This window comes from Xenopus laevis, chromosome 3L (assembly GCF_017654675.1).
Source record: "Xenopus laevis strain J_2021 chromosome 3L, Xenopus_laevis_v10.1, whole genome shotgun sequence".
Lineage (NCBI taxonomy): Eukaryota > Metazoa > Chordata > Amphibia > Anura > Pipidae > Xenopus > Xenopus laevis.
In genome coordinates this window covers 116,850,602-116,878,151 of record NC_054375.1, presented here as the reverse complement: position 1 = coordinate 116,878,151, position 27,550 = coordinate 116,850,602, and the positions used below count along the sequence as shown (strand labels likewise).

The 27,550-nt window shown below is 36.2% G+C and overlaps 1 protein-coding gene across 4 annotated transcripts in view; it reads right to left on the bottom strand.

Moving 5' to 3' along the window:
* Positions 1 to 27,550, bottom strand: part of LOC108711464 (NT-3 growth factor receptor) — a 364,980-nt gene that overhangs the window by 21,881 nt on the left and 315,549 nt on the right. For all 4 annotated transcript variants that reach the window (XM_018253223.2, XM_041586854.1, XM_041586853.1 and 1 more), the window contains exons 14-15: positions 26,087 to 26,217; positions 10,856 to 11,028 (exon numbers count right to left, since the gene is read on the bottom strand). In XM_018253223.2, coding sequence (XP_018108712.1) covers positions 10,856 to 11,028; positions 26,087 to 26,217 — 304 coding nt within the window. The remainder of the gene's footprint in view (positions 1 to 10,855; positions 11,029 to 26,086; positions 26,218 to 27,550) is intronic.

The window sequence follows — 27,550 nt, the reverse complement described above, 5'->3', positions numbered from 1 at the left end:
ACCCATTTACTACCCTGATTCACAGTGACAGAATAAGCCCACTGTTTTAATGGAGTATTTTATTTGGTGACATGTCTTAATTTCCTTTCTCTTTCTTTTACTTTGATACCTTTTATTTTTAACTTATTCTATGCAACTTGTTATATTTTACTTGTTACCTTTACTCTATCTTTGTCCTTTTCATTTTTAATTTTCAATTTCCTTGTGGGGCCAACTTGCTTTTTAGCCAATCCAGCATTCCTGGTGCGATGCAATGAGCCAAATGGGCTCTTAATGGTGGTGTGTATAGCACCATAAATATGAGGATAAACTACTTTATGTATAGTTACACTTGTCTTTTACATATTGAATGTTCACTCCAGTGGCTAACAGTATGCGTTATGGGTAAGAAATCACTGGCACTCAAAGGGCAGGTGCAAGCAGGGACAAACCCTTGCGTTTATTAGCAGAAAATGCAACGTTTCGGGGTCAGACCCCTTTATCAAGGATAACATTTTTGTTGTGAGAGAAAGCTATTTAACACCCCCCTGCGTGACATCATACACTCATCATCAATATTGGTATAAGTAATGAAAAAACTAACCCCATAAATGACAAATGAAAAACAAGTGAATTATACAAAAATTTACTTAAAAAATTGACATAGAAAAATATTTATCTCCGTTTATCACGAATTGATATAGTCCCATAAAAGTTCATTTATTAGCTGGATAAAATCATTTGTAGAAAAAACTTGGTAGAAAAACTTTACAGAAAAAAACCAAAAAACTCCACAAAAAGAATTTTTATGGTTATGTCCAAGCAGTGCATTTTTTAAGTACATTTTTGTATAATTCACTAATAAAACTATTTGCAGTTGATCTGCGAGTGCCTGGCTCTACTTCCTTTACTTAGAAGGGCTAGGGCGGCCATGTGGCACTGCGGTCTTCTTCGAAGATACCTCTGGGTTTTCCCACCTAACAATTCAATTTAGTAGCAGTTTATGTACACTAAACAATGTTGCCTTATCTCTTTTCACACATTTTGATGTCTCATTTTCTGCACTTCAAATAATGTTCACTGTTACTGCTTTCTGCTTTCCTTCCACTCACTAATTACTGAACCTGTTTTACATTGGTTGCCTTAGTTACCAAGTACTGCTTTTGGCGCCAAATCTGTTTGGTTAGGGTTTAAATGTTGGTTTGTCCCTACTGTTTGTGCTCGAAACTTTGGATTTTTTGTAATAAAACTTTTTCTTTGTATTAAGTCCAAGTGAGTGCAATACTCTGTTTCTTTACAGTAATATTTCAACATGCAATGAGGGGTGCAAGGCCGAAAAACATGATTGATCCCTTCTGCCAAACAGGCAGTAACAAAATGGCAGTCACAAATAATTCTATTACGTCTGCTGCGCTAATACATATTCTACAAATGTTTGCTTAGTAAAAGCATCCCTATGTGTTACTATTGAGCTTTACAGCATTGATTTTGTTTATCTGCCAGGAAAATATTTTCCTTTGAGAAAAAGAATTCATTAGTTGCCCTTTGCTAGTCCTTGAAAAGAAGATCATTTTGTTTGTCAATAGTTTCAGTAGAAAAAGAGGCAATGGTTTCACTTCCAAATCAAATATTTTTCTGTTGAATAGACAGGTTGAACTCAATATTTCATCTTAACTGGGTTCATAAATTCCCCAGGCCTACAAAGGAGTCTTATTTTATACTTTTATAAAGGCAATTGTTTTGTATGCTGATTCTCATTTCATATATTAAAGATGTTCACAGAACACCTACACCACCTTCACAAGGCTCCAGAAAGTGAACATAAGGTGCGAGAGAATTTTAAAGCCCTTTATAAATATGGAGATTTAATCTGTCATATGGAAATCATAACTTTGAAGAAATTCAGAAACGCATGTTTTATTTCAGGTTCTAAGAATTTTATATTCAGGGACATGAAATTATCTTTTCTGAATTACAGGATTCTTTCCTGGGGTGAAATACTTACAGCAGCGATACTTGCATAGCATGCTTGTAGAATTGCCGAGATTATTTATTTATTATTAACAAAGAAGACAATACAAATATAATTAACACTTGTATATACAGTATTATATCATACTGGAAACCATAGCAATTCATTGTAATCTACAATGCATTTATTGAAGGGCTTGTTTATATTAATAAACCTTATATCTTTCAATATGGTGCAGAATTTTCAGACAATTTTAAATTTGTCTTACGTTTTTTTAGTTTTTGAATAATTTACATTATTTCTTAGTCAGTTTTTAGGATTAAAATGTAAACTATAATTCAGTTTCCATTGGTTAATTACCCTAACAACAAATGAACAGTTTTTAAATAAAAAAATGAATAAAAGCATGCCTGAAATAAAAACCCCAGTCACTCTCTAGCCTCGACAACCAGAATCTATTTTCAGTTTTAAGATAGAAAAAGCCAGAATAGGAAGAGTAATAATTCAAACCCCATAGTAGAAGTTAATATAATGGTAAACTTTCCAAGTTTTTTTTTTTTTTTGATTAATAGGGTTTAGGGTTTTCTGTGAGACAACTCTTATACTTATGTCATTGTGTTTACATGTTGCTAAGCATATGTCCAATCTGGGACAGTAAATAAAAGTGAGACTTTTAGAACTTTAGCCTGTGAACTACTTTTTACCACTTTCTGTACATTTCCACATATAAGCTCATTTTTGTTGTGTCTTTTTAAAATATTTTTAATCTTATCTAATGCAATACACCAATTCCTAACAACTAAATATTAGCAGTGGCATGTAATTTACCATGTGCAATTGCACCAAGTTGAAGGATTGCATGGAATTTCAAGTGAGCAATTTTTCATTCCAGCTATGGTCTGGCTCAGGTGTCCCTAACTTTTTTTTACCCATGAGCCGCATTTAAATATGAAAAAAGTTGGGGAGCAACACAAGCATGAAAAAATATTCCTATTGTTGCTTGATAATGACTGTAATTGGTTATTTGGTAGCCCCTATATGGACTGGAAGACTACTGGCGGGTCTGTTGGGTCTGTTGGGTCTGTTTGGCAGTGCACATTGTTTTCATGCCTGCTTTGAGGCCACCAGGTGCAACATCAAATGGCATGATGAGCAATATGTATACTCCTAAGCCACTGGTTGAGGATCATTGGTCTAGCACATCCTTCTAAACATATATCTACATTGCCTAGGTTAAATTCAAAAGTATCCATTTTACAGTTTCACAGTTTTAATTCTGTAAATTCTTTCTAGAATTTTGCCTTGTGGTCTGGTCAGAGTTGCTACGGTGCTGTCTGGTTTGTGTCAATCAGAGGGTACTTTGTGCAAAACCCAGGGCACCATCTGGACTGGCCCTGACAAAAAAAAACCCCTAATCACAATGTCATATTGTCTTCCTATTGACTTTTGAACTTTGGTAAAATTTGGTGGTTTCACAAATTATTTAGGGGCTTTGCAATTTTTTGAGCCAAGCAAAGCTTGAAACATGAGAACCCCCTCCCCCACTGACCCCATTGTATTTTGAAAGATAAATACTCCTATTGACACCAATGCATTTGTAGCCAAAAAAAAAAATGTCCATTGACTTCAATACATTTTGCAAAATTCCCTGTTGTTTTGTTAATTTTATGGCAAATTGAAACAGGGCAGTTTTACTCATGCAAAACCCATCTGGACTGGTCCTGACAAAAACATCTCAACCACAATGTAATTTTGCCTTCCCGTTGACTCCAGTACATTTGTAGTAAGTAAAAACACTAAAAAAAAATGCCTATTGACTCTCAATGCATTTCTCAAAACTTTCCACGGTTTTGATAATTTTTTCGGTGAAGTGAAACAGGACAGTTTCTCATCACTAGTAAGCACCCTTGGTCAGCAATGATCTAGGTATGCTTAAAGGGATACTGTCATGGGGAAAAAAGTTTTTTTCAAAATGAATCAGTTAATAGTTCTGCTCCAGCAGAATTCTGCACTGAAATCCATTTCTCAAAAGAGCAAACAGATTTTTTTATATTCAATTTTGAAATCTGACATGGGGCTAGACATTTTGTCAATTTCCCAGCTGCCCCAAGTCATGTAGCACTATTAACTGATGCATTTTGAAAAAAACATGTTTTCCGATGACAGTATCCCTTTAACATTCATATCTGACTTATTTACATTTTGAGTGACAGTTTTACTGCATTTTCCTAATGATGACTATAAAAATGTCATATGAATAGAAGTGAATGTATTAGCAACCACTGTACCATTTCATTAGCAGTGAATGCATCTTTCGCACAGACACAAGGTTTGATCTTCTAGAATAAAACACAAGGCAAGTACAGAAATTTGCGTTGGGTCCAACAAAGCACTGGGCTAGTCAGTATGTTTCTGCTTTACTCTATTACTTTTCTCTGAAAATGATTCTCACAGTGTTTAATAACTGTCTTTTCCAATGGAAGAGATAGTGGACTTTTAAAAGACCATAAAATGAATTTGTCCGAGTTTAATTGTGACTTTCAATAAAAATTGGAAAAGCAGTAAAAAGAGAAAAGCTCACTTTATAACCAGCTTCTTGTGGAACAGCATCATAAATAAAGTTCCAGAGGTTTTATTGCAGTTCATTGTGCCTTGTGCAGAAAACATTGAACAATAAAGGTGACCGATGCAGCAGGGAAGTCATTTTAATTTTAAAATGTCGACCATGTTGGTGATTAAATGCTCTAGAGGTCTCTTGGGACAATGCTGCACAAGGTCCCAGCCACTGGCCATGTATGAAAACTTGAGATTCTATAATGTATTAGAAACTAAAATCAAAAGTTAAAGATTTAAAGCAAAAATTCAGAAACTGAATAACTGTAAATTATGTTTCCTAGAAGTGTAATATAAAACCATTAAACAGAACATAAAGTATTATATTTTCTGTGCTGTTTCTGTTTTTACAGTTGTTAGGGTGACTGACACTGGAAAACATAGGTTAGCATTTTAGATTCTAGGTTGGAGTCATACAGAATAATAAAAAGCAACTGTAAAGACCTACTGAATATTAAAGTACTTCAGTCTGCAAACCTCCCTCTAAAAACCTTTAAAAACTGTCATCAGAAAAATGCCTGCCCTATTTTCTGATCGGATGCTAGGTGCAAAATTTTCAAGTATTTTCACCAAAAATAAAATTTCACCACAACAGCACCAATTCACTAAAAGGAGAGTAGGACAAGTATATGTTGAGTTACCTTTGCATTGGTATATATAAGAACATTCACATCTTTTCGCCAAGTGGTATTTGCCAATTTACCAAGAGCACAAAATTTCATTTTGTGCCAACAGAAATTTCTCCATGTTCAGTAGCCACTTTTGCATCTTATTATCTACATCACCTCCTCTATGCTAATTTACCATAAGCATTATTTCTTAATGATTTAATTTCTCTAGAGAACTTTCAACCCTACATTTGTATGGGAAAAACACACTGGTAAATTTTCACAGTTAATTTACCACATTTCTCTTTACAACAGCATACAGTATTTATGACTTAGGGGGCATTCTGCCTCCAGTAAGTCGTGGTAGGAAATGGATGAACTTACATTTGACAGTAGCTTACTCACAAGAACACAGCCTTAGATGAGCTTTAATTCCTTGACCTTTATTGATGACTTGATGCAAGAAATTGTAATTCAAAAACTGTATCCTCAAGGTAAAAACAGAATACCTTCTCACCCTAAGCTGAACAAGGTATGAAATGGCTGGTACTCTGATGGGAGTAACAGTTGCCCTGAGATCACATGACTCACTTGAAATCAGTGGTAGTTTCGAATTTTTAAAGATTTATTATACCCTGAGGCTGCAAAATGTCAGAATCCAAAAATCCACCATCTCAGACCTGCCACAGTTGTATATGTGGATGGGAGAGGTCCCTATACTATTTGGAAGTTTCTGTGGTCGACACTGGAATTAGGTTGAAAACCTGACTATTTCAGGCTCTTAGGGCAAAAATCCAAAACATTTAAAAAAAATAGAAAAAAATAGGGTGATTCAGGAAAGATCAGAAAAAAATCATACAATTTGAGTATTTGCTCGATTTTTTCGAGTTTTTTCCCGATCCGATTAAATTGTGCTTTTTAAATAATAAATAAGGTCAAATAGTGGATTCTAGTTCGGTCGGATTTTTTTTATTATAAAAAATTTGATAAATTCGGATTTTGATAAATAAACCCCTTAAACTACAGTAAAACAAGATGTGTTCAGAAAATACACCTTGTGAATTGAGGAAAAGTTCAACATAGTAAATATGCACCTAATATGAACTGCCAAAATTCACCTCAATTCATCAGGTGCATTTCTACAAATAGTTTGCAAATCTGAACTAGAAAAATGTTGTGGTGAAAAATGTATTCTTCTGCTCTTAGTTAATTTGTGAATATTCGCTGGAGAAATTTCACCTGGGAAATAGGTGTGAATAGAACGCTCACCAATGAATGTTCACCAATGCAAAGTTAATTCAGCAAAATTAAGGGGGTTATTTACTAAACTCCGAATACCTGAAATTCCCCAAAATTCAAAACATTAGTGATTTTTTTGTGTTAGAATAGGCTGAAAAAAAAATCATGAATTTTTCAGAATTTATTGAACCCCCCGAGGGCTAAAAAGCCAGAATATAAAAACACGGCATCTGAAACCTGTCAAGGTTGCAAGTCAATGGGAACAGTCCCATTGATTTCTGGTTGTGTCGGGGGTTTCGGGCAATTTCCCAATGATTTCAGAGCTTTCGGGTGAAAATTCTGAAAAATTCAGAGTTTTCAAGGAAAATGAATGAAAAAATCGTGAAAATCTGAGCTTTTCGAGAAAATGTAATAATAAATAAGTGTTAAAAAGCCCAGCGGGTTAGATCGGAGTTTGTATCAGCCGATATTGAGATAAATTCGGACCTTGATAAATAACCCCCTAAGTGTACTCTCCTTTTAATAAATTGGTGATATTGTGGCAAATCTTTTTTGGTGAAAATATAAATTATAGTAGCCAAGCTCTTGGGCAGCATCACTATTTAAACATCTCGCCTGTGAAAAAGTACATTTTTTAAATTGGACATTTATGAAATGCTATTTATATCATTAAATAATTTTACGAAGAGTTAAGTCTGCTGCTGAAATTTCTGCTGATTAAAATGTAAGCTACTGTCAGTACGATTCATGGGATTGCCTAGGATTAATTACTTTATTAGAATATGAAAGGGAATTTTTGGTAATGCCTTTTTAGGAAATCTGTTTCATTAAAAGGAACAAAATGCCTGTAAATGAATACACAAAATAATGTTAAAAACTACAGAGAAATGTAGCACAATTTCAGCTCCAAGCGCAATTATGCAAGTGCTTATCATTCAAAACAAGGAAATATCAAGGGTCCAATTTACTAAATACCAGAAAGCAATACATGTAATTATTTGAGGAGGTAAGTACCACTCCATTAGAAGTTTAAAAACATGTTTTCTGGTAAATAGGAGAATGCCATCAAAGCAAGCACTTGCTAAAACTATTAATTATCAGTTCTCCCCAGTTTTTAGTGATTCTGTTACTTTGGAGCAGACACAATATGAATAAATTATACATAAGCTACTGTTATTATTTCCCTATGCTAATTTTGAAAGATTAAGCTAGGCGCTGTGACATTCATTTTCCGTTGCTATGTGAGAGGGGTGACCCTAATAGAAATCTCTAAAGTTGGAGTCAAAGGTTTGTAGTTTAATCAGAAGCTATTGAAAAGAAACATATAATATGACAGTAGATAAGGACCATGGCATCACACCAATATGATGTGAGGCTCTACTTGAACCTTTCTCTTCTTTTTTGTGAAATCTAAGCAGCATTATTTAACTTTTAGCAGTAACAATATAAATAAAGCATAACTGCTAAATATAAGGATATTTGAAATCACAGCATTTTATAGCAATGAAGGTCAGGGAAGTTCAAGCTGATTCTTCATATAACAATATTTAACAATATAGGTTGACTTAACTGTTGTAATACTGAACTTTTGCTGGAGTTGGGGATAAAGATGTTTGTGGATATATTTAAATATTGTTCTTTTACTTGTTTTCACTTGAGCCACCATTTTGGGATCGTCTCTGTGCTCCCTCAGAGATCACCTGAGCAGAAATACTGCAGCTATAACTGTAACAGGAAAAAGTGTGGGAGGAAAAGACCTTACATGTATGTGTGCCCTTGGTTTGTTTGTGTGCACTGTGAATTGTACAATCCCAAGGGGGCAGCCCTTAGTATTTATTTTAATACTTTTCTATTTAGGATTACCCAATGTCATATACTGCTTCAAAAGAATATTTTTATACAAATGGTTTATTTAGATGAAGCAGGGTATTACATATGAGCTGTTTTGTGCAACACATTTTTATAGAGACCTTCTTTGTTTGTGAGCATAGTTTTCTTTTAATTGGAGGCACACAACTATCTGGAGTGAGACCATATGGGTTGTTTACTATGACAGAAGCACAAAAGGGCAACCCTTAATGCTCAATCAAAGAGCTCTGCTATACAGGTCTGGCTGCATTCTGTACCACGTTCTAGGGCCCATGGCAAAGTTTTTTGTGAAAATTAACAGCAAACCTTTGTCTAGGCACAGAAATTTGGATATGTGATAACAATCCTTTTTAGTTCACAGTGCTTGTGCAGAGCAGGAGATCTCATCAGATTCGCTCATCGCTAGTGAGAATTGATCTAGGTCAGAAAACAAGGTGCATAATGCAAAAAACTCTTTTGGTGTTTTATTTTTATTTTTCACCCTTCCTTCCACTTTTAAATAAACTGGAGTTGTCACTTATTACATCATTTATTGAAAAGTATCTTTTGTACAGTGTTGTATTTAATAGAGTGCTTTTAGAATTCTACTTTCATCATCTCACATATTCTCACTATACTCTGTTTACTTAGGGACTGTCATATTCACGTGGCATATATACCATAACTGTATGCATCTGCATAGTGCTGGCAATAACAATGAACACTACATTCTCTGATAATTCTACGGGCTACTTACTTTATGAAAAAAACAATTTAACATGCTTTACCTCTGCAACTTGGATCGTCTGCATTACATTTAGCTCTGGCTCATGTTTGTGAAGGAAGATACCTTAATATTCAGTTGATACATTCATAGTCAGTCTGATGTGAGTCAAATAAATTTCTGAAGGAAAAAAAATCTTCATCTTTTTGAAAGGTTGCAGAACCCTGATCAAAGTATAATGTAGACTTTCCTGGTGCTTGTTTTGTGCTTCAAATAACCAACTCAGAATGCATGGCACCACATCATAACATAATGGTCTGTCTGAATTTTCTAAATCAGCATAAGGACATTACGATGCTATCATTTTGGAAGATGTCCCTTATCTATTAAGGCAAAGAATTACACTGAACTTAGTTAAACATTGTCTCAGGGGCCAATGGTCGCAGTGTTTGAAATAGGGACCAAGAAGGAAGCAAAGTTAAGACTGAGCCCAATGCTTGCAACTAAACTGAGCTTTATTGCAGCACACGTATATAATAAAGCAGAAAAAGCAAAGGCAGGATTAAGCTAAAATACACAAGAAACACAAAAGGGGTTAGACAATCTCCAAGTCCATGTACAGGCAAGGTAAGAAGAATCCATGTAGGTGATATTGCTACACTTACTATTCACTTCCCACTCATGTCAGTATTGTGGTCAGGTTCTTCCCTAGGCACCAGATCTCTGCACCGCCATTGGCACACAAGTAATAATTTCTGTGGAACTTATGTTATGACATTATAGCTTGTGTGTGACATCACTTATGTCCTCATGCTGCACAAGATAGCAGTGGAAAAATAGGGGGAAGGTTAGCAAAAGAAATTTTATTTGCCATATAGGAATCTGGGGCTGCCTCTCTAAACCTGCAGCCCTTGACACTGCAGAAGCAGAAGAGTAGATATAATTACAAGCTGCATAACCATCATGAATGGAACCCAATAGGACACACTTCAGCTGACTGTAATACAACCAGTATAAACAGCAAGGATGAACAGATACACAACAATGTCAGAGGGTCAGAATGAGGTACTTAAAGGCATAGGAAGGCTAATTAGCAGAGCTAGGGTAGGCAAGGAACACAGACTGTATAGGACAATTTATTCTATAAGAAAACCCAATACATTCAGCTTAGTGCAAAAGAAATATCAGGGAACCCAGACCTTTGTGGTCTCCCGATAGCAAGCTGCACCTTATAAGCACTACTCTTTCCATTCTACCAAATGTCATTTAAGGTGTTGACTTATCGTATTGAATCTTTTCATAAATTATTAAAAGTCCATAGGAAGACAGTCTCCTGTAAGCCAAAGCAGACATAAGTTTCATAACCTTATGTACTGGCCTGTCATTACCCCTCACTGGAACAGAAAGATATCCCCATGCTACTGGAAAATTCATCTGTGGCACTGGGATATCTTCAAAACAAACGACACAACAATCTGAATGTCCACATAGGTATTATAGTATACATTCAAACAAGTATGTGTGTTATTATAATACCCAGCTATAGTACAATTTTATTGCAGGCACAGCATCTTGATCACTGCTTGAGCTTACCTCTTCTTAAATTACTCTTGTTCTGAACTATATATCATTGGCTTTATATCTGCTGATGAGACCTTTTAGTTTGCCCAGGGGCCAACAAGAACTAATCTGCAAACTGCAAATTGAATCTGGCTCAGCGCATTCCTCAGATGATCCAAACATTTTAGGATGACCTTAGCTTTTAGGGTTTCCAGAACAAATTAATTGTTTGAGGTATATATGAAACATCTTATAAAGAGAAACTACAATACATTCATAATTTGTTTTTCAGGTAGACATAATTACTCTTACCGTAGAAATTTATTGAGATCACCATGTTTCATGTATTCAAACACCATAATGAGTGGATCGCCATCGCCACATACGCCATAGAACTTGACAATGTGGTCATGTTGGAGGTTGGTAAGAAGCTCTGCCTCCCTTTGGAAGTCTTTGCGAGCGGCCAGAGTAGGGTCTTTCAGGGTCTGTGACAGAAAGAAGATGAATTAAAAATGTAATGTGGATGATGAAACCCATACTATTGAATCGGCCAAATTGATTTGCTGAAGGCATATCATTTACTCTCACAGTTTTCCAATGATTCATGATCTAAATTACACCTTCTAATCCCAATGATTTACTGTGCTTTTATAAGTTAATAATCATTTTCGAACATGTGACAAACAGAAATTGACTTTTTTTGGTAAAACAAAGCAGCTTTCTAAAATGATTTCTGTATAGAGGGATGCAATGCATATTTCACAACTATGCTGCTTACAGATTACAATGGTAGAAGTTTGATTGATTTGTTTGTATTCACATCACCAAATGTTGCACGCTGTGCAAACCATGAACTATTTTAAGAGCAAGCTGCTCAGGTTAAATAATTATTATTAATGGAAGCAGTGCTGAGAGGTAAGAAGTATATTGTAGATCACACATTAACAGTTCAGAGTACACAAAATCAAATGGCAAGGGAGTCAGGAAATATTTTGCAAACCAAATAAGCGTTTCATATTGTGTCTCAGTTTTATTCATGCTCAATGCTCTGTGATCAGACCTTTCAATTTTGATATCTGTTTATTTTCTGCCTATATTATATGAATATCTATGAATATCTATGAGTTTGGTTATAAAGCTACCAAGATAATGAGTTGCATGCATTGTCACTTTTGTTTTGCTCAGTAATCAATGAAGAAGCTATTTCTAGTAATACAGCAATATAGGACATGTCAGAAACTGAAATGAGAGATTGTACTCTGTAAAATAAAATACAGGGGTCAAAGCAAATTATACTTTTTAACAAAAGTGACATATTTAAACTGAGCAGAATGTTAAGCTGTATATGTAATGCTGGCTTTTTGTAATTTATTTCATTACATTTTCATGTGTTTACCAATCTGCATGATACTGATTCATTTTGTGAGCACAGAGAAGAAAGCAGGGCATTGGATTTAAAATCACAAATAATTTGAAGGGAGGTGAACATGGTAACAATGAAGGCCAACAGGATGCTCATGTAAGTACAAATATATCCAGCAGAGGTCCAGAGGCAACAGAGAATTTAGTTCAGTTCCCTGTTCTCAAATACCGTCTATATTTTCAATCCCTTTTCTACCTCTTTCTTTCCCTTCTAAAAGTCACCAGTGTTTTTATATCCCCCTTGCTTTTATAGATTATAGGTTGCAGAATCTAGATTTAATTTAATTAAGAGACAAAGCCTTGCTCTGCTTTATAAAGATACTAACACTCAGTGATGAACAGCAGCAATAAAATAGATACAAATGTTACACTCATAGACACAATTCAGGAAAGGTTCTTGCCTCAAAGCAGGCTCCTTACACCTCTGTATAGCAGTGCTTATCACCCATCCTGCATCTTCTGTGTGAAAAAGTGTGTGCTGTGTTTCAATAAGGCTGCTAGAATGTTTAATACAGTTCCAATCACCTATTCGGAACTGAGTCTAGATTTCTTAGTCTAGACAGTAAGTACTGGACCAATGCCAAATCTACTTGTGGCAATGCCAAATCCATAAACCATGTTTCTGATAAAATGTGTGTTTCCAATATAATGCCTATAGAAACCCTACAACCCCAAGTCATCCTAATGGTATCAATCACATTAGAATTTATGTTTTAGAAGGTTTAAGCTTTAGATTATTATTCTGTTTTCTTCAAAACAGGGGTCCGCACACTATCTTACCTATGGGCCACATCCAAATGTAAAAAGAGTTGAAAAACAACACTAGCATGAAGGAATTTCCGGGGGTGTCAAAAAAGGGCTGTGATTGGCAACTGGTAGGCCCTATGTGGACTGGCAGCCTCTGTTTGGTAGTACACATGGTTTAATGCAACAAAAACTTTCCTCCAAACCTAGAATTCAAAAATAGGCACCTGCTTGGAGGCCACTGGGAGCAACATCCAAGGGGTTGGTGAGCAACACGTTGCTTGTGAGCTACTGGTTGGGGATCACTGCTTCAAAACAATCAGCTATGAGTAACAAAACATCCATTTTTTTTTTACAAATCTATTGTTTGTTATTGCATTTGTTTTGAGTAAAGCTCTAGCTTTGAAGGTAAAAAAAAATGTACTCTGTGTAAACGAACTCAGAAATCATTTGTTATCAAGGACATATTTCCATTGATAACTTTCCAGCCTTGCAGATGAAGCTGAGACTGTAGAAGAGGGATAGGTGAATCCAATACAGAACAGCTCAAAACCTGAACATTGTGTTGGGCACTTTAACTATACAGCAGGTAAAAACACGGTGCATTGTGTGTTAAAAATGGCACTTACATCCAAAAGTGAACACTGCACTTATGGTAAGTAAATTAATGCCTTTAAAACAAATATCTCCTCTTGTTTTCTTTGGACATTTGTAATATAGGTCTTATATATTAACCAACTAGCAGATACAACTTGGGCACCTCCACCTTTCAGGTCAGCACTCAGAAGGTTTTGTTTTGGTGTAGAATGGTCATGCTGTCTTGCCTGTTCTTCATGCATTTTATAATTTAGTTTTCATAAATCTACTTGTTGTTGCTAACTAAAATGGAAATCCATCAGTGCTTATAGTAGCTGGTATCATCATCACCATCTTCAGCATCATCATAATCATCATCATGTTCCCTTAGTGAGTAAAGAAGGAGGTAATAAGTATTAAAGTGTATGAATTGGAACTTCCATATGAACAGGAACATATGAACTTCCATAGCTCATATGTTCTCCTTGGACCATAGTTGTATCACTATCTCACTGTCCTAAATCAGTTGTTCGATTTATTTTGCTCAGAAACAAGCCATACGCCAGGTCCCACTTGTGCATATTGATGCAATATTCAGATCACTATGTACTTTATACCTTATAGTGCAGGGCTATAATTTGGAAACTAAGCCTATCTTCTTTTAAATAGGTAATACTTGTAAATAGTATTAGATTGTTTTAAATTCTGAAGGTTTTAGTAAATGTAATGTATTTTAGTGTGTTGGACAGGCAACACCATGGAGGGAAAAATAAATTATTTGAAACTAGCAGCTTGGAGATAGGCTGTTTCAAATAAGTATGATGCAGATGTATTGTGTTCATAATCTGAAAACCCATTGAATCTTGGAGTCGTACTTGGCAGTTTGCATTCTTCTTGGAAATGATTTTTATTTCCATAAAAGTCTAAGATATGCCAGAAACCCACACTTCAGTAAGTATCATATTTTCATGTACTTTTATTCTGATTTGGATCATGATCTGTGAAAGTGCATTTTTAATCCTTGCTTTAAATCTGTCAAGACTACATAAAGGGAGTTGATTTCTTTATAAACTTATTGCTTCAGGGGCTTGCAGCCTTTTGCTTTGCAACAGAATAATGGCTCTTTTTGCTGGTACGAGATGATTTTAAATCATGCTTAGGACAAACATAAAGTTTAGAGGTCAGATCTTAAAAACATTAAATGAATTCATCTGTGAAGAATATCTTTGCTAAAAACAACACAGGATCTGGATTTCAAATAAAACAGAGTAATGGATTTCAATGGGTACTGCAATATAGGGAGCAACATTTACTGCAGGTCTAGTAACCCAGAGCAACCAATCAAAAGAAAGCTGGTCAGTTGTTTGAAACTCTGCATTAAATAATAAAGGATAATAATGTTAAATATCCAATGTTTATAAAATCACATCCTTTAATACTACTACTACTACTACTACTACTACTACTACTACTACTACTACTACTACTACTACTACTACTACTACTACTACTACTACTACTACTACTAATAATAATAATTTGCTGTGTTGGCTTCTTAAAAGGGAGTAACATCCTTTTATTTGTCAGTGCCCTAAAATATATCAGTCTATTCATTAGCCAATAATATAATAAGGGTCATTTCTAAATGCAAGTGTAAATATGGTTGTGTATATTTCCATGCAAAAATATAATTAATTAATAGTTAAATGCTCCTATAGTTGTGCTTCACACTGGTTGCTCTGCCTCACCTCCAGTTCCTATTGTAGGTGTTTCCTGGAGGTGGTTCCCACAGTGGCCTGTATCAATTTCTGGGTGCACTTTCGTCTAATAAATTGCATACAGACCTCATTTAGATAGCAAGCAATGTAAATTATGCAAACTTTAGAAAACTGTAAGCCCAATCGCAATGTGCAGAAGTAACTGCAAACATTTTGAAACATCAGCCACAATTACTTTAGGCACAACTTCTCCTGGCAACCACAATTATGCTGGAATTATGGGAAAATGTTTTATTGTGGATAAAAAAACATGGCTTTTGTTTAGTGTCTCTAATACAAAATCGCAACTTGTTTTCTATTGGCTATCATAGTGCATGCTTTATACAGTATATATTAGCCAACCAATGTAGAATGACCTATTCTTAGCAACATTCATTGGTATCTTTTTAAAAATGATTGGCTTTTTCTGCCTCTGATCCTGCCAACCAAAATACTATTGCTGTGTGAGGCTACAAGTTTGTTTTTTATTACTTATCTTTATAAAAATAACTAGAATCTCAGTCAGAAAACAAATCCAGATACATTGCTTTCAATGCCCTCTTCCAAGTCATTGATGAATAGATAAAAAACATATGGGCCCAATGCATACTTGTTGCCTGTGGTCATAATTCAACTACAAATTGGTTAAACTTGGAGGATGTCTGCCCTTTTTCTACCTCAATTTGTATTTAATTATGGAAAATCAAATTGACATCCTGAGAAAGAAGATTTATCATCAGAAACACACTGGAAAGGTAATTGCAGTGGTAGAGCAAGAACCATAAGAGAGCTGTATTGTAGACATGTATGTAATGTAATATGCTAACTGTATAACTACCAGCATAAATGATTATTGCATATAATGTGAATACAAAATAAGAGGATGCTATTTAGGCATTAGAAGCTTTAATGGCTCTGGATTGCTACTGTACAAGATAGCAGAGATGACAAATGGGTAATGGTAATGCAAAGAATATCAGGTGCATTCTAACAATATCCTTTTCAATTACACAACCTCAGGCACATACAAATTGTCAGCTGGTTCCTTTTCTTGGCAGGAAACACATATCGTTAAGATCTATAAATGTTTCAAATCAACTAATGACAAAAATGCAACAGTTCCAGTTTCTTAGAGAAGAAATAAAAGGGATTATTTACAAGCACAAGTGCAATGCAGTTGGACACTATACAGAAAGGAATTTTGCTCATATACAGTACTACCTCCTTAAAACTCATACCAGCTCTGATGAGATGTACTGAAGTATAGGTTGAATGGAAGCATGGGAGTCCTGGAAGTAACACCTGCCTTGAGGAGGTGGTACTTCCAAGGCTCCATGTGGTGTGGTTTTGGCATAATAATATTTTAGGGGCTAGCCCCCATTGGATTGGCTTTGTGTGACAGTTGCCTTTCTTTTCACTGATACTTTGGAGTGCCGTTTCCTGAAATACTGATCACCAAGCATACATTATAGAGGCCTGGCTCTGCATGTGGAATTATTTCTTAGTCTGATTGGTAGCCCTATGTGGACTGCTAGCCTGCAAAAATCTCTGCATGTAGTAACCTGTGTTTTTCTGCCTCCAATACTCCGAGCCAGGAATTTAAAAATGGGCAGTTACTTTTACATTGCGAGCAACATCTTTTACCTTGAGCCACCATTTTGTGATGGTCTGTGTGCTGCCCCAGAGATCACCTGACAGGAAATAATGAAGCTCTATCTGTAACAGGAAGAAGCATGGAAGTAAATGACAGACCTTTGTCCATTAATTGGCTCATGTGACCTAACATGTATGTGTAACCTTGGCTTATGTGTATGTGCGCTATAAATTGCATGATCCCAGAGGGCGGTCCTTTGAGTTTTTCTATAACTTGTAATTTAAAAAGTATTCCTTACATTTTAGCAGCACTTTTAAATTTACTTATGGTCGAATATCGAGGGTTAATTAAACCTCGATATTTGACTGTCGAAGTTAAATCCTTCGACTTCGAATATCGAAATTGAAGGATTTACCGCCATTGGTTCGATCGAACGATTAAATCCTTCAAATCGTTCGATTCGAAGGATTTTAATCCATCGATCGAACGATTTTTCTTCTACCAAAAAAAGATTGCAAAGCCTATGGGCACCTTCCTCATAGGCTTCGGTAGGTTTTAGGTGGCGAACTAGGGGGGGTCGAAGTTTTTTTTAAAGAGACAGTACTTTGACTATTGAATGGTTGAATAGTCTAAAGATTTTTAGTTCGAATCGTTCAATTCGAAGTCAAAGTCATAGTCGAAGGTCAAAGTAGCCCATTTGATGGTCGAAGTAGCCAAAAAAAACATTCGAAATTTGAAGTTTTTTTTATTCTATTCCTTCACTCGAGCTAAGTAAATGGGCCCCTAACTGTCACTTCTTGTTTTTAATACTGACGCTAACTCATTTCTTTTGTTAAGAAAACAAAGAATTGTCTCCAATATATATATATATATATATATATATATATATATATATATATATATATATATATATATATATATATATATATATATATATATATATATATATATATATATTTATATATATATATATTGGAGACATATATATACAGTATATATTTCCAATATATTGAACTATATATCCCTGCTTGCCCTTTCTCAACTAAACAAACAACAAAAAAGACATTATTTAACCGAATCTTCACATTCTTTGATAACTGAAATTACTTTTGTAGTGTTGAGGGAAGATTATACTGACAAATGATGGTTTTTGACAGAAACAGAAATTGTTTATGCCTTTTTCACTTGACTATAACCAAGGATCTCTCTGAATGAGAGATGATTATTTCAAAAGTTATTGCTCAGTAAATCCAATACAGACTTTTTTGATATTTTGCCAACTTAGGGACAGTGTTATGTGCAAGTTAGCAGTTTTGAAGTTGTTGCTGTTGAAACAGGCTCAATTTTATGGTGCAGAAACATGATGAATGTAGTCTAATGTGCAGATAGACAGTGGTCAACTTGCAAAAAAGGCACATGCCACCAGAATGGAGAAAGGACCTGTACAATTTGTTATGCTGTATATTTAAATCTAAGATTTTATTAAGGTAATATCAATAATTTGTTTGCTCTGTTGTCTATTATAGTACAACATAGGAGGGGCCTATTGTTTTTGAATATTATGCATAAAAAAGCACATCACACAAATGCAGGTTTTGAAGAGGATGTTGTAGAGCAGTGATCCCCAACCAGTGACTTGGATGTTGCTCCCAGTGGCCTCAAAGCATGTGCTTATTTTTTCAAGTTTATTAAGTATATCAGAATAGCATCAGTATTTCACAGATAGGCATTACAATGATAGTACAGGAAAATGAATTATAATCATTAACAGTAGTTATACATATAAGTTATAAGCATCATCTGTTTTGAAACCCTGCTGCGTCTACCTTATATATTGGGTAAGTGGGTTATTAAGTAATACAGGGGCTCAAATAGGTTTCTGAGTAATTTACCCACTTGCTGCATGGGCTTATACTTTCCTTGTTCTAACAGGGAGGGGTTCAAACACCTGCTTAGTATAACTAAAGGATGTATGAGATTTGTGAGTACTTCGTGTGGTTTCTTGCTTCACTGCGATGTCTAGAAAAGAGAGTCTAGTGGCTGTGCAATGGGGACGGAGCTATTCCTTTATGCTTCCGTCCTGCTCATGCATAGACACGCCCCCTTCTTGGGAACAAGTTTTAGTTGCATAAAAATCAGGTGTACTGGCAAACAAAGCCTCCTGTAGGCTGCCAGTCCACATAGGTGCTACCAAATAGCCAACCACACCCCTCATTTGGCACCCCAGGAACTTTTTTATGCTTGTGTTGCTCTTCAACTCTTTTTACATTGGAATTAGGTTCATGGGTAAAAAATGTTGGGGGATCTGTAGGCTCTGCTTGTTGGGACTTATTAAAAATGTATTTTTTAGTCCTAACAGCTTCCTAGGTTGGATGATTTTCCATATACAATACCATGTAAATTTAGTGGTGCACCAAGTCAATTTATTTGTGACATAATAAATATAATCTCATGTTATTCCAAAATGTCTGGAGAATGGAGATACTCTGGGGCAAATTCACTAAGATGCGCAACTTTGCCGCACTTCGCCGCACTTCGCCAGGCGTAGTTTCGCCAGGACTCCGCAAATTCACTAAAATCCGAAGTTGCGCACAGGGGTAGTGTAAGGTTGTGAAGTTGCGCTAGCGTTGATTCGCTATATAAAGCGAAGTTAAGCTAGCGAAGGCTAATTTGCATACGGCGCGAAATTCAAATTTCAATGGAGGAACACGTATCTGCACTACAAATGCCTAGAAAACCTTCAAATCTGCAAATAAAAATTTTATTTTGCCCTACACATGTGCCCACTGTCTAGGTAAGTTGCCATGAGTCAGGAAATGTAGGGGGGAGGAAGGGGAGCCCCAAAAAAATTTCGATCTTTTTCAGCCTATCAGCCATCATGTAGAAAACACGCCAGCATTTTTTTGGGACTTAGAAAAAAATAAACTTTTTTTTAAACAATCCCTATCTACTCTATTGCGCTTCGCCAGGTCTGAGGTGGCAAAGGAAGTCTAGCGTAAAAGGTAGCGTTCAGTACACTGCGCAAGTTATTGAATTTGCGTAGTTACGTCGCTAGTGAAAATTCGCCTGGCGTAAGGGTGTGAAGTAACACTAGCGAAACTACGCCAGCGTGCGTAGTGAATTTGCGCAGTAACGAAAATGCCAAACGCTAGCGAATTAACGGTGAATTTGCCCCCTAGACTCAACGTTAATCAAATAATTTGAAATATAAAAATCGATTCCCTTTTCTCTCACTTGATTCCAACTAAAATATAATTCATCCTTATTGGAGACATAACAATCCTATTAATTAATTTTAAATTATTTTTAAGTAGGCTTAAGGTATGTGGAATCAAATTACCTAAAAATCCCTTATCTAGAAAATCCCAGGCCTCGAGGATTCTGGATAACAGGTTCCATTCTTGTACTTAGTGGATTGTGGGTGTAATATCAATTGGTGGGATTGTGAAAGTATGGAATATGTTATGTATTCTGTTTTTCCAAGGAATTCAAGCTAGAATGAACACATTGCCCTACATACTTTGTGGCTTTATTCAATTTCTTCGATTCTGTTGTAGTTTGCAGCCCTTTTCTTTATCTTTCTGCTTGGTACATGGAATAATTTAATTTTAATTACCTATTCTCTAGAGATACACCATGACCAAGAATATTTAGATGGATGATAGCTACATATTGCAGATGGGAAAGCATCCATCCTTATCTCACATAGTCTATTAGTTTTAGTAATTTATATCTCTATATTGTTGATGCTGCTCCTTTCAAATAAAATATTTTTTTTCTCCTCAAAGCTTAACTGTGATATTTAAGGGATGGCAAATTCAACATGTCTTAATCCATTCCTTTTTTTAAGAATTAATTTAACACTGAAGAAAAGTAAAAACACCACAAAACAGTGTTTGATTTATGAAACATGCTTAGCTAAATGATCCCAAATACAATTTAGGAATCAATCACCATTTCTAAGCAATATTAAGTGTACTTTAGAAGGCAGAACAAATGGGGTTGCTACTGTATCTTTCACTTCACGCAAATGCAGCTATCACAGTTATAAGGAATTAATCAAAAACATATACATATTCATTACCAATAAATGAAAATGTTCTGCTTAGTTGCATTGTAAAATGCACTGCTTCTAATGGGAAACACCTGTCCAACTTTAATGAACTATTTATATTCATGGCAATTGAAAGCAGTCTGTCTTATACTCTTCAAGTAAGTATACAAATGCAGAAAGTTTGCAAAATATATTTTGCCAATGCTTTAGGAACAAATGTATCAGATTTAAAGGGTCATTTGCCCTGTATGCAAGTACAAGAGCACAACAAGTCTCATGCACAAAGCACTTGTATTCATGGTTGTGCGTTGATTCTCGTTCTGGATTAAAAAGGTGCAGAGGGAAGTGCTCATGATCCCTATTTAGCACATTTAAATGACTTACTGTCTGGCAGGACAGAACTATGCCCTGTCTAACCCCCTTCCATTTTGCATACATCAAAGCTCTGCAAATCTTTGTTCTTTGTATATTTAATGACAAGATTTACACCATCATATTTTTTACTTTTCCCCATAATAAAAAAACAAGAAAAACAAAGGTGCTGGGAGCTGTAAAGAACCAAAACTTTGTATTACTTCTTAGCGAGATTCACATAATCAAAGGCATGCTTGTTACTGTACTTCACACCAGGTCATGTCTTCACAGTTCACACAATTCTCAAAATAATTCCACAGTCAGGTTGGATAACTTGCACACAGTTCAACACCAAGTACACTTTATGGTCCCTCCAGTGTCCTTTCCCACTCTCATCAACCTCTGGTGCCTTCATAAGAGACCAGTCAGCATTCCACATTTACAGGCTTTAGCCCAAACACCAGTTTGCCAAGTGCTCTCTATTGTGACTCCAACACTGGTTCCCCTTGTGTGCCCTACCTATCCACTCCAAACCTAACTGGCAGGATACCTGCTTGGTCACAACCACTTACTCCTTAATGAGGCTACAACTGCCCATTCTAACTATCCTAGCTCACCTCACACTACTGTACTGTGCTATTACACAAGCTAGGCCCTTCATTAGCTCATTAGGCCCCTACTGTATGCCAGGTGTTTACCTTATGATTGCTCAGACCATAAAATTTAGTAAATCCCCTGGTGATTATTTTATGTGATGCCTTTTAATCACATATTTAATAATAGTGCCAGCTTCAGCTGATCTGCGAAAAGGTAAGACCAGGATGAATGGTCCAACTACAGGTATATACGAAGGATGGTTGGCTTCAGAAAGGACTTTATACCAAACCCATGAAATGGAATAATATATTGCAATATAATAGTTTTGATTTCCCTGCTATGATCTGAAGAATAGCTAAAGGACAATTCTTTTGGCACATTGCCTCTCACAAAAAAAGGTATGAAGGCCTTAGATAAATGAAATAAAACATTTTGGGCTAAGAGGCTATAGACTAATAAGCTACAAGATGCTTGTGAAGAGGCTAGATTTAAAGAAAATCTTTACTGCTGGATAAACCAAATATTCTAAAATGTGTTATACCTAAATGTGCTATAGTTGAGTTTAAAAATTGCATGATGCTACTGAACTCTACACTTTATGGAAAATGTTATGGTTTAAGAGCTTTTAAATAGATAGGACTGTTAGCAGCATCTACATGCTGGAGTCCACCTGGTCATACGATGGAGCTGGTGTGCTTGGAACAGCGACACAACTAGATGTTACTGGACCAAATTTAATGTAAGGCCACAAAACATGTGTAAACTACCCTATTCTACCAAAATATATTTAAATTGCTGATTACTTAGGGCCTTACTAGGCCCTCTACATGCCTGCACCCCCCCCCCCCCCACAACTGCAGGATCTGCTTGCTCTGTAGTTATTTCCCTGCAGTGGAATAAGGGTATATATTCCTTATTTGTTTAGCTATTTTGTAATACGTGGGGGCCTATTTATCAACAGTCTCATTCTTGCAGTCTTAGTGATTTATGAAACCACTAATAAACTCGCAAACTCAAAAACTACAAATATTGTGAGATTTATTATAAAATCCGAATAGAAAAAAGTATGAATTGAAAATGACACTGAACTGGACAATTCCTAGCAAAATACAAAAACCTCTAAAAGTCTGAATTGCTTTAGAGCAGCCCAAAAAGATCAGCACAGATGCCACTGACCTCTATCGGACCTTGACAACTTCTCCCTGGCAAAGTTTTGTATTAGTGTTTTTTTGTGGTTTTTACACTTCATAAATGTCAAATTTGAAGAGCTTTTTAAAATAATGAGAAAACTACATTTAGTAAATGACCCCCTTAGTATCTGAGAAAGAGGTCTAAAACATGTTGTGCGCCGTATCAGTCTAATATATTCGCAATATTTAATTATTTGGAATTCTCCTCATGGACTTTGTTGGCACATGTGTGGCTGGTGCAAGTAGCCAGTTAAATCAGGCCTGGCTGAGGGTGATTGGTATGAAAAATCATAAGTCTGTTCATGTTTTTATGTTTTTACGTTATTTGCATAGTACTGATTCATTCCTCAGAGCTGTAAATATATATAATTTGCATCAGTCCCTGCAACAGCATAGATTACAATCTGAGGTCCCTATCACATTCACACACTATGGCCAATATATCAGTCATTAATAAACCATCACATACTCTAGCCCAATGGTTCACTGTTGGTTCTACAAAAAAAGTGTATGTGTCTCTGTAGACTTCCTCTAGGGACTCAGGTTTCCTTTCACACTATCTACTGATGCAATTTGTCCTAGTGTATTTGTATTGTGATATGAGATACAGGCCTTACATTGTAACTCCACTGGAGAAAGAGCTGATGTTAATATAATAGGCCTTGCCTAACTAGTTGGTGCTATATAACTAATTAATAATACCTATAATAATAATCTTACCAACAGAAGCTTCCCCTACACAATTGATTTGCATTTAAATACCAGTGTATAATTTTGTTAACCACAATTCTTGGGAAGAATCTGGTGTGCTGCTAAATTGTATCCTTTCAATTTGGACATAAGTCAAAACACAAAGGAAAGACGATCTGAATGACAAAGTTTGAGACTCATGCCTGCTCATATAACATGCAATAATTAATCTCAAAGAAATGGGTATTAAAAGCAGAGCCGTGGTTTCTGCTGATGCTGTATAATTATTAAAGTTAATAAAACTTGGAGATGGATGCCCTGTCTTTGCAGAGGGATTTGCATAAAGTTGAGAAATTTGCTGGAGAATGGAAAGTGCAGTTCAACAGAGATTAAGTATAAAGTAATGCACTAGAGAACAAGTATGCCACAAAGACATTATAGGAAACAATAATGGGGACATTTGGTACGAAGATTAAAAGAGGGAGTTGTGATGAAGACAAGCTGTATTAATAGAGGGAATGACATAAGAGAAGAAATATGTTTTTATGGATTAAAAGACAAAAATTGTAGAGAGATTTGAAATAAAACTAAGAGTAAAATAGTTGCTTATACTGAAAATAGGAAATCACTAGGCATTGAATCAGGTAGATCAGATAGAAAATGAGCCATAACTCCAAAATACCAGTGTCAATATTCTATTACATATGTCAATACCAGAAACTCTCTATTTTCTGATGCGCTAAAAAATACATTGAGCCCTTTGTTGAAATGATCTCTTTTATCTGCCAGTACATCCTGTTTTAACATAGCCTGTGGGACAATACTTGATGTGATAGTGGGCGCCGGAGAAGGAAATGGATTAAGGTTGTCCGGCTTGTGGCTCAGTAGTTGTTGCTAAATTAAAGTTGCTGAGAGCTGGCAGGTGAATCATTGTAGTCCAGGGAAAGCTTTCTGTCTGACAAACATTATCCCTAGTTGTATGACATTTTACCTTACTTTTTCTAGAGTATTTATATACTTATGGCTGTTAATGTAGTCTCCACGTTATTAATTGCAAATCTAATAACATTTAAAGTGGAGCATTAACACCTCTACACCCACAACCATCACAAGCTATTCTACAATGTAAAGTGATATATTATAAATAGAACTGTATGGCCTGCCTCCTTTCCTGCCTCATTGTATTTGTATAGTGATGGGCGAATCTGTGCCAGTTCGCTTCACCAACGCCGAAAAATTTGCAAAATGCATTAAAGTCAATGGGCATCTGAATAATTCTAATGTGCAATAATTTATATGCGCACGGCAATTTTGACTCACGGCAATTTTTTTTGATGCATCAGATTTTTTTCTCCGGTGAATTGTCACCACAAGTTTCACAAATTAGTTTGCTTGTGGCGAAACATGGAAATTCGCTGCAAATTCGTGTCTGGCAAATTTATTCGACTATCACCATATTTGTACCACAGATTCTGCACTTCATCATACTATATTTATACATACAGCAGAGGTACAGGAAGATCACTGTTATATGATCTCTTGGGATTAGGATTTTTTTGGATAAGAGATCGCTATAAAATGGAAAAGACTGCTTTAAAGCGATACTGACATGTTCCTATAAAAATCATAGGAACATGTCAGGATAAAGTATGTGCTGCACCAGGAATATTTTCCCTCAAAGCCCCCTCAAAGCCGCCCCAGCCCTGTGCAACTGCACTGACCTGATCCTACGACACTGTTGAAAGACCTTCTGTGCAGTTTCAGTGACGCTGGGCTGGGGGCAGAGCAATCCTTCCATAGGCTAATTATCAATCAAAACAGGACTTCAGCCTATGTAAGGATCGCTCCGCCCCAATCCCAGCATCATGGAAGCAACACAAAAGACCCGTTAGTTATCTGAGTGTTCGGCTTCGCAAAGGTGCAAAGTGCTGGGGGTGGCTTTGAGGAGGAGGAGCCCTCAGCTAATTGGATACCACCAGGACTTACCAAGAGAGGAGCAAAGCAAAAGGTTCTGGACAAGCAAAGGGGCACAATCGTTTCACCATGGATACTGGAATGGAAGACAACACAGCATGGAAGCAGGCAGGCTGGGGTCAGATTAGAGAGTTCAGAATAATGGGCAAACAGGAAATGGTCAGGATACAGACTTCCGAATAGTCAGGCAAACAGGCAAGGGTCAAAACCAATATAACTGCAGGATTCAAGAAGAATATACATCCAGGAACTAACTAAGTAGACCTAACAACAAGCACTATGCTACATACGAAAATCCCTTAAATACCTTTTTGAATTTCGCCCCAAGCGCTGTGACATCATCACGCTGGCATGTAAAACCCAGAAGTGTGAGCCACGCGCACCATAGGAGACACTGCCACTGAAGGGAGAAGACGCAAGCATTCCCGTCGGCCAGAGGGTAAGCCACTAGACCACCAGGGTAATTTATCATTAGACTTTTTTTCTTTACTATACACCGTGTCCTTGGAATCCTAGGAGAGCACGTCCAACAGGGAATGCTGTGCTATGCATGAACTGAATTTCATACAAAATACAATGTTTCATACTTACTTTCACTGCCACAAGCATCTTGTCTTTGGTGGGGCTGAGGTTATAGCATTCAGCCAAAAACACTTTCCCGAATGCCCCTTCACCAAGTTCTCTCTTCAGAACAATGTCTCTCCTCTTAATGTACTGTACATCTGTGTGACAGAGACGCAAACATATTATTGAGAGCAACTGGATAATGAAACATATTTAACATTCCTCAGTTCAAATTATTTTTCCTATATCTACTGTATATGATTCCTTGAAATTGTATCTTCACAGTATGAGCTAACTCAGAAACCACAATGATTAACCTTGATATTTGTAGAAAGGAAGAAATGTGAGTCTGTGTGAATAGAGATGAACAAATTGTTTGCATCAGTTAAAGATTTGGCTTGGCTCAAAAGGAAAATATTGTAAATACGTTACTGCTGAAAATCTATGAAAATGTCTTGTTTTGCAGCTGAACTGCTTGACATCCTTCACTGTAAGGATTAGGCTATAATTCTACCTGCGGTGACTTCTTATTCTGTTTTATCCTAAATTCTGTCTAACCTTATTACCAAATATTTTGTTCCAGGCTTCACTCGACTCCTGCCTTTTCTCCTAGCCTATAAAACCATTGAGGACAAATAGTGTCAATTTCATCCTTTACCAAAATTCATATGCAGTGATTGTTTGTTAATGCATATTAATACAGATGTTATATATTAAATGTGAAACAATAAAGCTAAAGACAGTGTTTCATTGTCTCAAAGCTAAGCCTCCTAAAAAAGTAATTTTCTGTAGCCTCCGCCTCCTTAATTTTATCACTGTTTGAGGAATTTAGTTATGTTTACTGCAATAGTTGTAGGGGACCTATGCTAGGTGGCTACCTCTTCCATCATCTACACCACCCAGGAGTCATTTAACTCCCCTGTAGTGAACTTGCTCATTGCCAAGTATGTGGTAGGGGCAAGGAGGCCTTTTACCACCCAGAGGAAAGACAATACTGTGCTAAACCAGGTAACTGATGCTTGCTAGGAAAAGATAGGTAATGGATTGTAAGTAGCTAGAGTGAGAGTTAGGTAGGGATAACTAACAAGGACAGCATACGTCCCGATGAGTTTAGATTTGGGGTACTGTCCCAGGGCAATTGTGCACCAGAGAGGGAAGAGAGTGCGTAGGGACGAGGTTAGTGGCAGCCTAGTGGATAGGGCCGAAACATCAGACTGAAGTTCTGTAAATAAAGACCAATTTTATTCATCTATAAGTCCTGAGAGTGCGGATTCTTTTGGAGGAATTATATATAGGCTTTGAGGTAAGCAGCAAGAGGTGTGGTAATAATATTTGGTACATTTATATTAAACCTGTCTCCTACATATTCAACGTGCATTAATGATAATAATTAATTATAGTAATAGGATTAACTTTCTAATAATCTCTGTTAAACAGCAATTATTGAGAGACCCAGTATGCAGAGATCAATTAAGGCAAAAACATTTTGGA